The sequence below is a fragment of the Aquarana catesbeiana genome, linkage group LG02 (genome assembly GCF_042186555.1).
Source record: "Aquarana catesbeiana isolate 2022-GZ linkage group LG02, ASM4218655v1, whole genome shotgun sequence".
In the NCBI taxonomy this organism is placed as follows: Eukaryota; Metazoa; Chordata; class Amphibia; order Anura; family Ranidae; genus Aquarana; species Aquarana catesbeiana.
The window spans coordinates 328590597-328609717 of record NC_133325.1 but is presented as its reverse complement, the minus strand read 5'-3'; the positions used below and the strand labels follow the sequence as shown (position 1 = coordinate 328609717).

At 40.8% G+C, this 19121-nt stretch overlaps 1 protein-coding gene across 3 annotated transcripts in view; it reads right to left on the bottom strand.

The window, feature by feature from the left end:
- Window positions 1–19121, bottom strand: part of GK (glycerol kinase) — a 119223-nt gene that overhangs the window by 6173 nt on the left and 93929 nt on the right. For 2 of the 3 annotated variants that reach the window (XM_073614830.1, XM_073614831.1), the window contains 4 exons: window positions 15003–15123; window positions 12972–13115; window positions 12801–12887; window positions 5718–5804 (listed from right to left, as the gene is read on the bottom strand). In XM_073614830.1, the coding sequence (XP_073470931.1) occupies window positions 5718–5804; window positions 12801–12887; window positions 12972–13115; window positions 15003–15123 (439 nt within the window). The remainder of the gene's footprint in view (window positions 1–5717; window positions 5805–12800; window positions 12888–12971; window positions 13116–15002; window positions 15124–19121) is intronic. The other variant, XM_073614832.1, reaches the window with a different exon arrangement.

Here is a 19121-nt window from a genome sequence, read left to right as displayed (position 1 = left end):
TTAAAGCTTGTAGGAGGAGTTTTCATTCTACTCTGACTGTCCTATGAGGCTGCAGGACCCCTGACCCTCTGTCTGGACAGTGCCGATTGGCCCTATGCCAATCACATGCACCCCCCCCCCAAAAAAAAAAAAACTCTTTAGCAATACAACAAACTGAGCATGTGCACAGTGCCCCCCTAAAGCTCTGTACTATCAGCAGATGGATTGGGGACAGTAAAAGAAGGAGAGGATCAGAGAAGATGAGATCAAACACACAATGATTTTACACAATGCAGAGGATTAACCCCTTAAGTTTCACAGTGAGTATAACAAGCATGCTTACTACATACACAGACTGATTTTACTGTTGTGGGCTTAGTAACACTTTATGACAGGGCACAGCTTTCAGAGTATGTTCAGCACAATGGCAGGTACATCCACCAGGAGGATAATCAGACTGGAGATTGTTGAGCACTTTTATGGACTGTGTTTAGCACTGATTATGGGCTCTTAAAGCGGTAGTAAACCGAAAAAAAAAAAAAAACTTGTCCTTGAAAATGAATGTCATAATGTGCTAGTATGCGTCGCATACTAGCACATTCTGAAAGACTTACCTGAAAACGAAGCCCTCCAGCAGTTCCCAGGCACATACGCACAGGAGTCACGGTCGTGGCATGGTTCTCTCGATGGACGGCACGCCATCCTTTGAGAGCGCAGTGCGCATATGATGGTGACATCACCGGTGCTGCTAAACTAATTATCTCAAATGGTGCAGGTTTAGTAGATATTTACTGTACCTACAGGTAAGCCTTAGTATAGGCTTATCTCTAGGTATAAAGTTAAAAATAAACCTTTACAACCACTTTAAGCAAATGTCTTTCAATTGATTTCCCACCTTTATTACTCAAGGACCACTTATAGATAATTTTTTCCACATTGTCAGGCAAGGAAAAGGAGAAATCTAAAGCCACCACACTATTTTTTTTATGAAGTGGAAATACAGGCATTGCCATTGCTGATCTCATTTTGAAAAAGTTAGCTGGCCAGAAAAAAATATTGAATAAGTAAGCCAAAGAGAAGTCTAACACCTTATTTGTTACAGGCTTGTGACTCAAAGGACTGGAGTTTTCAGAAGACATCTATGGAAATGATCATGTTTCTCCCATGGAAACCATGGAGACCAATTTAACAAAGAAAAGATGCTTGGTCCATAGGTAAAGCTGTGTTTTTGTGACACATTTAGAGGCATAAATAAAAAATTTAACTGTAAGATCATCAAGGGGTTAAGGAAAAGTCAGGGGAGTGCTGCAACACAGGCATTGGACAGTGACCTAGGCTACTGGGTGTCAGGTCTTATAGAGGGGACAATACAAAATCCCCTGGCACTGTTAGCAGATCATGAGCTGACCAGGCCCCCAGGACCACTGCCCTTGCGCTTATGATTCGCAAAATTAGAGTAGTGAGAGATTGCCCACAAAAGTACAAGAACATATTTGGGGGGCACACCATACAATGCGTTTAAATTCAAGATGGTGCTGCTATAAGACCTACAAACAGTACAAAATATTTTACAGCACACACACACACACACACACACACACACACACACACACACGAATGACATTTCCTGCAGGGCTAGTTAAAAACACCTTAACATATTCAAAAAATACAGGGGTTTGGTCACACTATATGGTCATATAGTGCTAAGCCCACTTACTGCGACAAAGTAACCCGAATTAGTGGGTCCTACTCTAGTAATAGAATGGAAGATCCTTTGTCTCAACCATGGGAGCTGAACTCCTCTATGTGGGAGAACTGAAGGGGATACATCCTATACACAGGTGGCCACTGAAAAAGAGGTAATGAGGAGAGGGAAGGGTGCTCCAGCTCAAAAAACCTGGTGAGGGCCTATTACAATATACAAGAACATATTTAGGGGGGCACACCATACAATGCGTTTGAATTCAAGATGGTGCTGCTATAAGACCTACAAACAGTACAAAATATTTTACAGCACACACATACAAGAATGACATTTCCTGCAGGGCTAGTTAAAAACACCTGAACATATTCAAAAAATACGGGGGTTTGGTCACACTATATGGTCATATAGTGCTAAGCCCACTTACTACGACAAAGTACCCCGAATTAGTGGGTCTTATAGCATCACCATCTTGAATTTAAATGCATTGTATGGCGTGCCCCCCAAATATGTTCTTGTATATTGTAATAGGCCCTGACCAGGTTTTTTGGGCTGGAGCACCCCTCCCCCTCCTCATTACCTCTTTTTTAGTGGCCACCTGTGTATAGGATGTATCCCCTTCAGTTCTCCCACATAGAGGAGTTTAGCTCCCATGGTTGAGACAAAGGATCTTCCATTCTATTACTAGAGTAGGACCCACTAATTCGGGGTACTTTGTCGCAGTAAGTGGGCTTAGCACTCTATGACCATATAGTGTTTTTAACTAGCCTTGCAGGAAATGTCATTCTTGTATGTGTGCGCTGTAAAATATTTTGTACTGCCCACAAAAGTATTCACAATCTCACTGCCGAAGCAGAAAGGGTTAATGGTGTCTAATACTGGGTCATTGAGAAGGCAGCAGGGAGACCAGGTACCATCCTATGAATTGTAGAACTCCTGCATGTGCAAAGGATATTGCAGCATCTGCACAAAACCATAGAGGGAGTCGCCCAGGAGCAGAAGGGCACAGAGCCCGCGTAGCTGCGGAAGGCATGCCTCTTCAGTAACAAATTAAAAATCTGGCACAGCCCCATTATCACTACTGGACAGGTGACTGAAATGTATCATGTCTGGTTCCTAGTGGATTACCCCACTAGAAGAGAACCAAAAACATGTCTGCATCACGTAGGTTCCCTGTAAAAACAAAGGCCCTATTCACTACAGCTGAGGTCCAGCAAGGGCCCTTTCTTCTCCCCAGGCACATCAGGTAAGAAAGAGCTGTACTGCAGTCCAGTTACTCTTACAGGTCCCATCTTCCACCCCTAAGCTGTGACTGGACAGTGAAGGGAGAAGCGGCAAACTGTTTAGCTTTCTGTCATTGCGCTATTCTCCTGTCTACGTACTCTCACTTACAGCAAAACTGATTTGGTTCTTCTGCTTCCTGCCCTCAGTTAAAGCTTTACTGTACTGCAGCTTTACTGGACTGCAAGAGGTTGATATTAAAATGATATTCAGATACTTACACTGCTTGCATGTAATTAAGAATTTATTAACAGATAGCATGCTACATAATTTGTGTGTTTTTTATTTCTGCATGGATTTTAGTTTTAATTAAAATAACTCCTGCATGTACTAATAATGTCTTTAAGGGATATTTAATTGCTAGTATATAAAATTTGAATCAAAAACTGTAAACAATTAAGTGCATTTCTTAGTGTATATACAGAAGGTAAAGTCTACACCAAGCAATATCTCAGTGATAAGGGAATCTTATGCACCATTTCTAGAGGTGATTTGCTTAGAAAAGAAATCAGAGTTAAGTAAAAGGCAGGCCATGTTTTAAATGAGGAGTTGCTGAAACCATTATTAAACCAATGAACATTTTTAAATACTTTTCCTGCCAACAGGTGGGTAGTGAATACACAATCAGTGCTTGGCAGGATTTTATATTGTTCTTTGCACCGTTATGTGCAGTAAACCATGGGCACCAATTGCTACTTAACCACTTGCCGCCTGCCATATAGCAAAATGACGGCGGCAAAGTGGTTTCAATATCCTGACTGGACGTCATATGACGTTGCCAGGATATTAAGCCACTGCGCGCCCCCGAGAGCCAATCGGCTACTCCTCTGATGGGGGGGGGGGGTCTGTGCTGATCGATTATCAGCGCAGAGCCCATGGATGCCCACACTGGACCACCAGGGATGCCACCCTAGACCACCAGGGATGCCAATCAGTGCCCACAATGGATGCCAATCAGTGCCCACAATGGGCATCACTGATTGACAGGTATTATTGTTTGGCACTGATTGGCATCCATCGGTACCATACATTACAGTACATCAGTGCCACCTATCAGTGCCCATCCATGCCCATTCGTGCCACCTATCAGTGTCCATCCGTGCCACCTATTAGTGCCCATCCGTGCCACCTATGTGTACCCATCAGTGCTGCATATCAGTGCCGCCTATCCATGCCAGCTCATCGGTGCCCATGAGTGTCGCCTTATCAGTGCCCATCAGTGCCGATCAGTGAAGGAGAAAAACTTACTTATTTATAAAGTTTTGTAACAAACAAAAAAAACATTTTTTTTTCAAAATTTTTGGTCTTTTTTTTGTTTAGCAGAAAATAAAAATCCCACAGGTGATCAAATACCACCAAAAGAAAGCTCTATTTGTGGGAACAAAATGATAAAAATTTAGTTTGGGTACAGTGTTGCATGACCGCGCAATTGTCATACAAAGTGCGATAGCGCTAAAAGCTGAAAATTGGTCTTGGCAGGTAGGTGTATAAGTGCCCTGTATAGAAGTGGTTAACATAGTTCAGACCAGTGCCAATTGTGTTACTGGTAAAATTTTACTCTAAACAGCTAAATACATATGTGAACTGGTCCATCTGCCAAAACACTGCTTTTAATTCAGCCACTTTTGATAATGACATACACATAGGTGTCCCCGTTTAAGCCTGCTGATTAGATAAAGAAGGAGCAGCAGCACATTAATGATGTAACCTCTGTGCCCTCCCATCCTGTGGGCAAGTTCACAGTGCTAGACTGACAGCACCAAGCAATGTAAAAGAACTTTAATTGTCTGACAGTTTTCCCCTTCACAGCCTGAATCCTGCTGTGCAGGGGGCTACATAAGGCTAATATAAAGGATAGATGTGAAGTATTTATACTAGCTGCCTTTAAAAACACATTCAAGGATTATTTCTAAAATACATATCCAGAATAAAGGGTGTTGTGTATATCTACTTGAACTTCAGCTTTAATCTCAAAGCTCTCAACACAATTATATGCATCTTATAAATTCATTAATGTAGCAGTAGCTCAGCTACCAAGCCTCATTTCAGATATCTGTTCCTGGGTAATAGAGTTTACGTTATCATCTCGTTCAACTTCATATCTAAATCTATGTCCCAAAAGGATTATTTTCTGCTCAGAAAATATTTTAGGTTAAGCTTAATTAGCAATAATCAGTCCTAACACTTTATAAAAGGTGTAGTAATTAATACACACATTTCCCTTTCACTAATTACAAAGAACCTGTCTTTTATATCTGAAGTAAATTGAATGTGAAGGACAACTGGTAAACTTAATTATAGCTATAACCCAGTACCTTACTAGTGGAAAAACTTAATTATATCTATGCACAATGGAATGCAGGGCATAATGATATCCTTTCATAACTGTACACTAGCTTATGGCACCCTCATGTGGTAACTGGGTTGTGTTTCAGGTTCTTGAATGTGAAAAGCTGCCAAAATATAGACAGGTACAGCTAATTTCAATGCCATATACCTGGAATTTAGAGTTTAAAAAAATCCAGCAAAAGAACATGTTGACGATGGATAAACGCATACTGGTTTATTCAATAAACACAGCACAACAAGCATGTGCAAAGTGAAATACAAGATTTTAGTTTACTGTACACAGATGAGTTAGGATACATTTTTTGGTTGCTAGAGATTGCTGCACTCTGCACGTCATCTCTGTGCCACCTTAATAAATAATCTCAACAGTTAACACTGGGATCCAAATAAGTTAATGAAAACTAACCTGTTAAATACTTTGCTCCAATTAACATTACCATGCTACTCACTATATAAAAGCCCAAAGGAAGACTAGTGAAGATACTAGCTTCACCTGTAGACATCCAGAAGCAGGGGATTCCAACCAAGTCAGACAGAAGGGGAGAAAATATAAAAAATTGATCATTGGTGTTGAATCAATTAAAATCAACAGCAGAAAAAAATGACAGGCATTAGCAATTGATAGAATGATTGTGCTTTCATTGCATAAGCCAAAGAAGCAGTGCAGACAAACTGTATATACATTGGTAAAGACAGCCATGCAATGTCAGAAACAGATTACAATAAAAGCTGTAGAAAGATCTCAAAGTGGGTCTGGTTTACAGTCTAGAACAAAAAAAAAAAAAAGAAAAGAAAAAAAATCTTCAGTCAATTGTGAAAAGTAGGTATGTATCATCTGCTATCGCTAAGGTCTAGAGCAGAGATCTCCAAACTATGGCCCTCACGCTGTTGCTGAACTACATGTCCCATGAGGCATTGCAAAAGTCTGACATTTACAGACATGACTAGGCATGATGGGAATTGTAGTCCCTGAACAACTGGAGGGCCATAGTGTGAAGACCCCTGGTCTAGAGAATTCCAGTGATATTTCCTCTTCTTATGTTCTCCGCCACCACACTGCTGAGTTTCACTACACTTGCAGCATTCTTTCTGATGTACTATAAGGTAATATGACAAACAGCAACCACCCCCATTATGACTACATTGTATAGCACACCTGGCAGGGATCATGCTTCTGGATTTTCTAAAAGAATATGGACTGCTTACTAAATATATCAGTTTTGGATGGACTAAAGCCAGCCATAGATGGTTTGAATCTTGGCCGGTTCAGCATGGACTGGGCAAGAATTGAACCATCTATGGGATGGCTGATTGTACCCAAGTCGATCCATCAATTGACTTGGGTATAACCAGCATGCTGGATTTTTACAATATTGCCAGTGACTATAGATGTTGGAAGGGACGCTCCCCGTGCCAACTCCCCCAGCAAGAGATCACAATGGCTCCACAGGACGGATTCTCCCTTCAACACAGGAGAGATTCCCCCATCAACGGTGGATGTGGGTATCTGGATTTTGCAAAAATTTGATATAGTCCCTCACAAATGCCTAATCTACAAGGAAAGGCCTGTAGGCATGGACCATAGGGTAGGTACCTGGATAGAAAACTGGTTACGAGGGCATGTCCAAAGGGTTGTGATAAATAACGTATACTCAAAATGGTCTAGAGTGGTTAGTGGTTCTGTCCTGGGACCAATTCTGTTTATAACTGACTGTTTTGATTGGGAAATCTTTTTCTATAAGGGAATTTCTTTCCTGCAACCACGGGTTGCAGGAAAGAAAATCACTTCTATGGCCGGCTTAACTGGTTTATATGGTTTCTCCGCTAAACATTTTTTCCTCTGGCTACCAGAGAGGCTGGTACATCCAATCCTTTGTATATGATTCACATAGGACAAAAGCTTCTTCCTTCTACTGGTTACTGATGAGAGGTCTACTTTGCCTATAAGCTGTGGCTGGCCATACAAGTTATGAAAAGATATGGTGGATTTGTCCACACTGACAAATATATTGCTATTTCTGAATGATGCGCACAACCCAACCCAACCATATGTCCTTGATCCCAGAATTTATCAAGCTTAGGCTCCTCTGTGGTGTAACCTACCAATGGGACTGCATACAGGTGTATGCATCATGTATCCTTATATAAAAAAAGACATCTACCAGTGTGGTTATGGTAAAGTCAGTGTGTAGTAAACACACCACATCGTATATGCAGTACCATTTAATGCATAACCACCAGTAAAACCTAAACTGCATTTAGAAGCATGACAAACATGGAGATATCTGCAACTAATGGAAAAGTAGTCATATTCTTATAACTCAGTGTGTATTCATGTGTGAAGATGAACTCATTTATTTTTGTAGAGTAATAGTCTGTCGTAATGTGTACAATATGACAGTCAATATTAACAGACAAATTAATTATAAATTACAGTAGTAATAGGCAGAAGAGCGCAGATAATAAATTGCAGAAACTGTATTTGGATGTGCATACACCAGAGCTCCAGTTCACTTATACAAGATCAAATCATTCTCTTAAGAAAGGCTTGATCCCATGAGTCAGCCAATATACATCAGTTAAAAACAGCTTAAAATCAGGCTGCTTAGTGGATCTGAGCTATATTTTCATTTTTTTTTGTTTTTTTGTTTTTTTTGTCTGTACAAACCTTTTAAAGCAATGTGCTGCACTATAGCAACAGTACTCTAGCTGCATTAGTACGTCAGGAGGTGCAAGGGCTTTAGAACTACTTACTAATTGTTTTTAAGTTTGATTTTAATATGTATCTGACATTCTTTTTATGTTCTTCTAAATTTGTAGCTGAAAGTAAAAGACCAGCCATTATTTAATGGAAGCCATGTGATATAGAACTACAATTTAGGTTTACTGGTCCTTGACATACTCTGATATTACACATTAATAATAGTAAATGTAGGACTTTTTTGCATTCAGCAATGAACCTGTGGTTGCCAGTTGGGCAGCACATTAAAAAGGATTATACCAGGCATAATAAGAAAATGACAAAACACAAAATAAGGCTACATAAGTAATACAAATCCCTTGTGTAAGTAGATTACAGAAAAATGAGTGCTATGTAAAAGTGCCTATCATTAAACACATTACTCCAATCTGTCTGGGTATTTCATGACAATTTCTGACAGATGGAACAATAGAATCAGCAAGAACTGTAGAATATTAGATTGGGGTAAATGGGACTGGGAGTGAAATTTAGCCCTGATGCATACTGGTCTATCCTTATGTATGAGAACAATTTTCCCTGCAACTGCTACTGTGAAACTCCAGCTTTTTACTACTGGTGGCACGAGGCACAGAACACACACGGACCACAGTGATCCTCACTGTATTTTTTTTCCTAATTAATGCAGCAGAGCAAAGCCCATAGTAGCACATAATCTCTGAGACAGACATCCAAGGCAGGACTGTTAGGCTGCTAGTCAAAGCCTATCCTAGATGTAGGTCTTCTTTCTCCAATATTATTTACCATATACAATATTTAGATTCCAAACAATTACAACAATTCTCACTTAAAGGTACAGTCACCAGTCATGTTATAGTCTACAAAATTAAGATATCTTGCTTGATATCACTTGCAAATGGGTAAAACCAACAGCTCTCCATTAATCTGGAACTGCAAAACATGAACTATTCATGCTGTGAAATAGTGTAAGGATCTCAGCATATGTAAGTATCTCAATCATTAGCTTCCATTCAGTCTATGCACCTATGGTTACTGATAATGGCCAAAACAAGGAACATCTCCTCTGCTGAACTAGAACATGTGACATCAATTTAGGTGAACTGGGCTGCTCTTTTGGCTGCTAGTGAACATTTTTTGTATGGTGCAAACTGTACCACTTATGAATAATTAGGAAATTAAGTGCCACACCAATATATTCAAGTTTATTCCAAGAATTAAATGCTGCAAAACCAATGCTTTTCAGGGGCTGTACCTCCTCTCGCTTCATCATTGCTTTACAAAAATGAAACAATGACACAGTATAGGTTGACACAAAAAACAATCTATAGTTGATATAAGTTTGCACAGCAAGCCATCAGCCTCTCATTTAAGCAGTAAGTCCTAATTACTCATCCCTACCAGCGTTGGGCTAAATACACCCCCCCCTTCAGGTCTGGTATGGATTTTAAGTGGAACCCCATGCCAAAAAAACAAAAAAAAACTATGCCCGCCCCCCCGAACCATACCAGGCAACATGCTCTCAACATGTAGGGGTGCTTTGGGGTGTGGGGACTTTGCCTCCCACCCCAAAACACCTTGTCCCCATGTAAACAAGGTCCTCTTCCCAAAAACCCTGGGCTGTGGTGCATACCGGGTCGGTGAGGTCACAATACCCATTGCCCCATACCTATTTAGGAACTGTCACGGAGCAGGCATTCAGCGGTTAGCCTTCATCGTGGGCGGGCCGTTTCTTTTTTTTTTTTTTTTCCTTTCGGGTCTGACGGTGTGGAAGGCATAGTAATTGACGATGGGTCTACATCAGGGGACATTGTTTTTTTAATAAAGGAATTGTCAAAAACTGCCTCCTGTCTTTATTTTTGACACTTTTTTTGTTGAATGGGTAGGGGCACAATGTACCCCATACTCATTCACATAAATGGGGGGGTTCCAGATTCTGATAAGCCCCCTGCCAGCAGACCTCCACAACCACCGCCCAGGATTGTTGGGAAGAGGCCCTTTTCCCCATCAACAAGGTGCTTTGGGGCAGGGGGCCTTCCCCAAAGCATCCCTCCCATGTTGAGGGCATAACAAAAACAGGGCTATCAAACCAGTAGTCCACAATAGCGCTGACGTTGACGTTCTGCCTAATGTGATGACATCACGAAACTCCTCTCACATAATGTCGACACCATCTTGGACTACTGGTTTGATAGGCCTGCTGTTGTTAATGAGCTCTCTTAAAGCAACATCTTTGTGAGTGTAACTTTGTCCTTTGAGTGCCTTACTAAAGAAGACCTGCATATAAAGAAGTGACTAGATAAAAGTTTCAACAGGAGCACTTTGAGTGTGTGTTGTGCTTTTTGACATCTTTAAAATTTAGGGAGGTCAAACTTATATGAGGGCACACCCATCTACTTATTGTGGTCGTGGTTGGTCACACATTGTATATGAAGACTGAAAATCACAGAGAAGTCATCAACACAAATCGTGGGATTTTTGATTGACTGGGACTTATATCTATGAGGATGTGTCTCACAGACAAAAAAAAGGGGTTTAAATCTAAATTGTGACAGTCCACAGCAGCTGGAGATCCCCCTTGGAAAGAGTCAACACAAGCACAAACAATTTTGATCTAAAATGTAAGCGCTTAGGACTTCCATTGTGTCAATATCCATTGCTTGAAATTATCCATACAAATATGAGACTAATCCATACTGAGAAAAATTAACACCGGACATGTATTAAGTGCCTTAAAAATGAAATACATAAAAATCCAGTCTCCAAATTGGCCTGAATTTTCCTAAAACGGACAATAACACTGTTAAGACTAGTTTACACTTGCTTCAAAACAAGGCTTCAGACGTGCTTTGTTAAAGCTCTCTGAACGCCAGTCAAAGCCCCTACAGTAAATAAAATAGTTTGCTTACAGTCCTGTTTACACCTTGCTTTTGCTTTGCTTTGGCTTCGCTTCAAATATTATACCCCATGTTGCTTTAGTGGGGCTTCAAAAGAGTCCTATGACAAAGCTCGCTTGAAGCATCAATGAAGCATCATCGAAGCATCACCGAAGAATCAAAAAAGCATGTTAAAGCGGTAGGTGCTTTAATGTGTGTTGAAGCCTAAGTAAGTGTAAATGAGCCCTCAGCAAAAAAAGGGGAAAAGTCATTGGGTACAAAATGGAGACATGGAAAGTAGCGTCCCGGTGAATCAGCTTGGAATTTTTTCACTCTTTGTTTGGCTTAGTGTTTCAGTATTTTTTATTATTTTTATTTCTTTTTAATATTGCACACTATATATATTAGAGTGCCTCACTGTTTTTTAATCATTATTGCTTGAAGGTGTGGTGATAAACCATTTTTAGTGGTAGCAGCTCCTTAGACACTATTATTTTGGTGTTGGTCCTGCAGTACTTTTTAGTTTTTGAATAATAGTTTTGTGCAGTAGTGCGAGGACTTATCACATATACATTACAGAAAAATGAGTGCTATGTAAAAGTGCCCATCATTAAACACATTACTCCAATCTGTCTGGGTATTTCATGACAATTTCTGACAGATGAAACATTAGAATCAGCAAGAACTGCAGAATTTCAGATTGGGATAAATGAGACTTGGAGTGAAATTTAGCCCTGAAGCATACTGGTCTATCCTTATGTATGGGAACAATTTTTCCTGCAACTGCTACTGTGAAATTCCAGCTTGGTACTACTGGTGGCACAAGGCACAGAACACACACAGGCCACAGTGATCCTCACTGTATTTTTTTTCTAATTAAAGCAGCAGAGCGGAGCCCATAGTAGCACATAATCTCTGAGACAGACATCCAAGGCAGGACTGTAAGGCTGCTGGTCAGAGCCTATCTTAGACTTAGATCTTCTGTCTCTAATATCTACAATATGTAAATTCTAAACAATATTAAAAATTCTCACTTATAGGTACAGTCACCAGTCGTGTTATAGTCTAAAAAAATGAAGATATCTTGCTTGATATTGCTTGCAAATGGGTAAAAGCAACAGCTCCCCATTAATCTGGAACCGCAAAATGTGAACTATTCATGCTGTGAAATAGTGCAGAGATCTCAGCATATGCAAGTAGTGCAGGAACTTTTCACATATAGATACTATAAAAGTTGTGTCTGCAAACATCTACAGTATGTCTCTATAAGGAGATGGCACGTCAGACACCAAAAAGTGTGGATGTATACTGAAGATGCTATTCTAATACAGCACTAAAATGCATTGGGATTGATTTATTAAAGTCAAATAGGCTGTGCACTTTGCAGTTGCACTCATTTCCCCAGAGCTTAGTAAATGTGGTGAAACTTCACTTTGTAAAGAATACCCAATCAAGTGCAAGAAAAATTTAAAAAACAAAACAGCATTTTTGCTTGCATGTGATTGAATGGTGGAAATCAGCAGATTGTCACCACATTCACTAAGCTCTGGGGAAAATGAGTGCAACTGTACTTGCAAAGTGTACAGTCTACTTGTCCTTAGTAAATCAACACCACTGGGCTGTAAATTGCCATTATTTACTACAGGAATTAATATTTTAATATTTATTTTAACAGACACTGGTATATAATAAAAACTTCAAGGTGAGATTTTTTTTCTTGATAAATGCTTACACTGACACCAGACACCATCCTTAGAGACTCTTATGCAAGACCTAGGCAAGATGTATTTTAAGAAACTAGTACATAATGACCAGCAACAAACACTGTTAATGCTCCATAAGCTAAGAAATATATATACTAATCATACATGGATGACCTAAAATTTAAAAAAAGTACCGTTTTCATTGGTCGCAGGTTCTGAGCTTTCCCAACCCATTGATTTCTTAACTGCCTTTTTCCATCGAGCATAGCGATATTCGCTTTCTGAAAGAGAACATTTAGAGAGAGATCATTAAGAGTTTTGTTGGCATTCTTGCAAAGACAGCAAAAACTGTCTGGGCTCTTCACCTTCTGGATTAATCTGTGGCTCAAAGCGTTCACAAGTCACTGCAGTCAAGTCACTGGGGTTAAGACTCCAGACACCCACTCCTTCAGCCGCTCCTGCAGCCATGGCAGCTCCTAATGCGGTTGTTTCAGGCATTGACGGTTTTACTGAGAAATAAAAAAAAGGTTACTCTCACATCATCTATACTTACAGACAGTGAGAACTGCTTTTGTTCTGTATTCTTAAGACTTCTATGAAAAAACACTTTTAAAGCTGAGATATAGGTCATGAATATTTAATATAGGGCAAGTATACTGCCGAATTCAACAAAAATCTCTCTGTCCACAAAGCTGTCTGACCACAGAATAGAATATTAGGCTGGGCTTGGAATAGAGATTTAGTGAGTAAACACATTTCAACTCTGTTTCCCTCATCAACTCTGAAATATAGTGAAGTTGGCTTTCCATTCATAATGTATGGACATTATTGGGGGATAGAACACAATAGCCATGCTCTACCCACTCAGTAACAAGTACTGTATGCATCGGACTTTCCCAGACTTCATGGCTCAGCTTCACTAACTGCTATGTCCAGTGACAGTTCCCTTACCAGCCACTGTGTCAGTCAGAATGGACATTGAAATCAGAGTTGGCAAACTTTAGCTTGAAGTCAGGCTCCAGTAACAAAGTGAACGTTGATAAAAAATAATAGGCATCATGTGGAGTTTGCTCTTACTTTAAATATCTAATATATAAAGCTGAAAATTAGCTAAAAAAATATCCCTACAGCTTTACTTACCTGTAATGAAGTATGTATCACATTTTTAAGGCAGCTGGATCCTGTAGAAATCTTCACTACAGGGATGCCTGTCCTCTTCCTGTCTATGAGTTTTCAGCACTACAATAGTTACCAGCTTCAGGTCTTTGGGCAAAAGAGCAATAACTTTGGTCTGATGGGGACACACCACTTCCTCCTTCATTGAGAAACGTTCTTTCATCCATTTCACTGCTTAGAACATGATCTGAGAATTGGGGAGGTAGTCTGATTAGTCACAAGATTCTGTCCCCATTCACATATCGTGTTACAAACAGTGAAACCAATGAAATAACTTTTCACAATTGATGAGAAGGCAGGAGGAAGCATGTCCATGTTGGACCATTCGTACTGCTGTTCTACCTGATGATCTGAAGCTGGTAACCAGTGCACTGCTGGAACTTCAGGGAAGGGATGAGAACAGGCACAGTGAAGATTTCTGCAGGATCCATCTGCCTGAACAACGCGGGACATACTTCATGACAGGTAGGTGATGCGGCTAAAACTGTAAGAATTTTTTTTTTCTAAATAATCTTCTGCTTTAAAATAATAGGAATATATAACTGCACATTCTGTTTATGTCCCAAGTGAAGAAATATTAAATTTGAGTAAACCCAGAAAATAAAACCGTCTAATGCAGCTGATCAATCACTTATTGGAGATTGGTTGTTGCAGGCTACATGTAGTATATACTATAGTTCATGCCTATCTTAATCATAACAAGGATTCATAGCCACAACGTGAGGTGATGAAAGGGATAGAAAACTGCCAGCACACAGTCTCCCAAAGTGATGTATGAGAAACGACATACAGATTTGAGTACAACAATTCTTTATAAACAGTCTTATGTCACAAAAGGAGAAAGTACAATACATTTATGAACTGAGAATACATAAATAATGAGTCTATAACCAATTATAAGATAGGTGTCAAAATATTTTTTCCCCCCCAAGTATCATAATGTTTATATTTTATTTATATTTCTGATAACATATGTACTAAAAGCAATCAAGCAAAAAAAAGTTTATTTTTTATTTTTTTAAAAACCTATTTCTATAGATTCTTTTGAAACTCAGATGTATCAATGATTACATTTAGTATGATATGCCTAAAAGTAATACTACTAATAAACACATTTCCCTCTACTACTACCACCACCACTGATTACCAACCTAACTGAATGAGAAGGCAAGTAGTAATAGATAAATACATACACAGAGCACAAACATTGAACGGCTTACCCACAGGGATGCATAGGATATCAGCCTGTAACTGCATAAGAATCTTATTGTTAGTCATGCCCCCATCAACTTGCAGCTGGCTTAGAGGAATTCCACAGTCTTGGTTCATTGCATCTAGAATCTGATATGAAACAATAAAATAGGGGTTGCTGAGTCTGTAAAACAAACGTGCTGGTTTTGCCAAGAAGAATTACTGCTTTAATTAGAAGTTAGCTGCATCATTTAAAGCAGTTTTTGCATTTTGTTCCGATTAAAACTCTTTAAATAAAATCCGATTTGGACTTAATGGGGGAGATTTACTAATACTGGAGCACTCAGAATCTGGTGAAGTTGTGCATGGTAGTCAATCAACTTCTAATCTCAGCTTGTTCAGTTAAAGAATATGTAAACCCAAAATTTCATATTCCTGATATGTGCCTGCTGTACCATGTACTTGCATGAAAAAGTATCCTGTTCCTTCTATTGCTTTCTGTGTGTGAAATCCCTGGGGTTCCTGCCAGGCCCTCTGCTTTCCTATTAAAAACTGACCACACCAAGCAGGAGAACACACCAAGGTCAGTTTTCTAGCTGTGCTGGGAACCCAGCCTGCTCTATTCCAATGATCAGACTTGTCCTGACACACCCTCCTTTCACAGGGAAGATCAGTGTGCTGCTGTTTCTCCAGCCTCAGATCTTATGCAGCTGAGAACAGAGGTTTTGTGATCACTAAAAAAGGGAAAAAAAAGGTATTTATAGTTTTTTTTATATCTATACACAAATGTTTTGCCTTTCATTTCTATTTTAAACTGAATGGTTTATTTTACAAGGTGATCGTTTATAATCAATTTAAGCTTTGATAATAATACCTGGAAGGTGAATGGTTTCTATGCAGAGCTGCACCAGATTTTGCACATTCTAGTTTTAGTTAATTCTCCTGCCTTAATGAAAATATACAAGAAACCTCTCACTCCAGCTGCTTACTCAAGTATTGGCTTCCTATAGTAGCCTTCCTCAAGTAGTGGCTCTCCCAGCTGTGATCTTCTTTAGCAAAGACTGTACAACTCCAGTAAGTCCTTATAGACTTGAGTTCTGTGAGGCGCGGCCAGTGCTGAAGAGGACTGCAGCTGGATGATGAAAACAAACCCACAGCTCAGGGCAGACTATAGGTATAGTATAGGTCAGTACAACTAGAGATGAAGGGTTAATGTACATTCACAAAACTAACTCTGTTGCTAGATTTAAAAAATGTAAAACTTGGAGAGCTAAAGAATCTTCAGCATCCAACACATGTTAAGGTGTGTCTGATGCCTGGTCTCATGCACCAAGTATTCTTTTTTTTTTTGCAGGTTGACGCTTTTTTTTTATTCTAGCAACAGAGTCACTTTAAGTACATTTACGTTTATGGTTTACTTGCCAAAGAATCTCATTTAAGTCTAACCAAGAAGATGCAATGTAAACTACCTGGCTGTGCAGTGTGGAAGATATGTGAAAACTATAATGCCCCGTACACACGGTCTGATTTTCCGACGGAAAATGTGTGATAGGACCTTGTTGTTGGAAATTCCGACCGTGTGTAGGCTCCATCACATATTTTCCATCGGATTTTCCGACACACAAAGTTTGAGAGCAGGATATAAAATTTTCCGACAACAAAATCCGTTGTCGGAAATTCTGATCGTGTGTACACAAATCCGACGGACAAAGTGCCATGCATGCTCAGAATAAAGAGATGAAAGCTATTGGCTACTGCCCCGTTTATAGTCCCGACGTACATGTTTTACATCACTGCGTTCAGAATGATCGGATTTTCCGACAACTTTGTGTGACCGTGTGTATGCAAGACAAGTTTGAGCCAACATCCGTCGGAAAAAATCCTAGGATTTTGTTGTCGGAATGTCTGATCAATGTCCGACCGCGTGTACGGGGCATAAGACTACAAATCCTTTGTACATACATAAAATGAAAAATCCTTAGACAGAACATATTAGTATTTCAACTTTGTATTTATCTGTCCGATTGGAGTTGAATCTTAACAAATAGTTACAAATTAGAAGTGATGGAGCTTTAAAAAAAAAAAAAAAAAAAAGGAGTATTCACACCAAAAGGGGAAGGGGTCTGCTTTCTGGCTGCACAGCTATAGCATATTATAGATTGGCAAATGCTCTTTCACAAAATATTTACCCAGTTGTAGGATCAATTCTATTTGATGCTTTTTTAATTCTTGCAATATTGATAAATGTTGAATCATTATTGATATGATTTATATGCTACCATAATGCTATGTAACTTGGGATTTCTTTTTTTTTGTTTGTTATAGCCAATGATTTCCTTTTTAAATCATAACACAACTACAAGTAATTGCCTTGGCATTAGATTTGGCTTCTACAGAATTAACCGTAATTACATAAGTTTAATAAAGGTACAGACGTGTGTGCTGAAGCACCGGCCATCCAGCATCCAGGATTCTTCCTAGGCTCCCCAGTGGACTCCTAGCAGACTGATCGGGTCCCCCAGTAGCCCCTAGCAACATCCAGGAATGGGAGCGGGACACCCCAGTCCCCAGTCTCCAGCCTCCATCGCGCCGTCCACTGCCTCCGGACGCTTAGTTCCAGCCCGCCAGCCTCCCAGGACACACCGTGGCTCCGGCCTAGCACTCCGCCCTAGCCCAGCCTGTCGCCTTCCTCCCCCAGCCTCCCACCCCGATCGGCAGACCCCGCACCCCCTCCTCCCGCACCCTACCAGCCGCTGACGCTATCGTTGTCGCACCAGGGATCCTTTCATCTGGACAGACCGCGGCTCGGGCCTAGTCCAGCAGCCATCTTGGGACACCCAGATGCGGCTGCAGCACTCCCTGGCCACTCAGAGCGCATCCTCGGACTCCACAGCGGGACCTACCGGGACCCGGTCCCCTATCCCCTACCCCCGCCAGATCCCTGCCCTCCAGTGCACCTCCCAGCATCCGATGAGGCCGCGGCTCGGGCCTAGTCCGGCGGCCATCTTGGTACTCCCAGACTCAGCCGTAGCTCCCTACCGGCCACCCGGAGCCCCCCCAGACTCCACAGCAGTACTCACAGGGATCCACTAGCCCCTGCCCACCAGTGCACCTTCCACAGCCGCCGTCTGGTCACCTCGTCCCTAGCTGCTAGACTTGGGGGACAGACCGCAGCTGTGGCCAGCTCCAGCCCACCTCCTCAGCTCACCCCTCTCTGTCTCTAGTGGGCAGTGTGCCCTTCCTACCCCTGAATACCACCTCCGTCATACCGGACCTCACCACAAGGGCATGGGATACTGAGAGCAGGACAATCCTCGGCTCAGGCCTTGCACCGGTGTTCATCTTGATCCTTCCAGACGTGGCTCAGTACCAGTAAGTAGTAGCCTAGGTCAACCCTAGTGCCCTCTCCTTCGGTCTGACAGCCCCCCTCCACCTCTCTCCTTTCTCTACTCATCACCGACCTACCCGGGTCAGGTAAGTACAACATCCGTTCATAAAATACTACAGAAAGAACAATTACTACGGACCAACCTACAATCAACCATCAAATATAGGAGGACAACAATTCAACCACAACAATTAGCATGCGCTCTGATCAACACCAGATCTGCAGTCAAGCACAGACTGGAAGTACACGACTTAATCACCCAAAACAACATAGATTGCCTCTTCATTACAGAAAGCTGGCTAACACCCGACTGCAACGCCATCCTAACTGAATTAGTGCCTGAAAACTACAGGATCCTAACGGAGCACAGAACAGAAAAAAAAGGAGGAGGCCTAGCAGTGATCTTCAAATCTCACCTCGCGCTCATCAAACCAACTGTACAGAATTCAGTGCCTGGAGTGGAAACTCCACAAAGGAAAACCACACAAACTACAAAGCACTCACAGAGAAATATCACAAAGCAATCTTCAAAGCAAAAAAGGAACATTTCTCAAACGCCATCTCAACAGCCTTAAACCGCCCTCGGGAACTCTTTAAAATAGTCGCCAAGACTATGAACCCAACCTGCCTAAAGCCCCCAGGAAACGAAACCCAAGAATTCTGCAATGAATTATCAGATTTTTTTAAATCGACAAAATCGACAACATCCGGAAAACAATTCAACAGAAAAAAACAACCAACCTCATTCAACTGAAGCAAA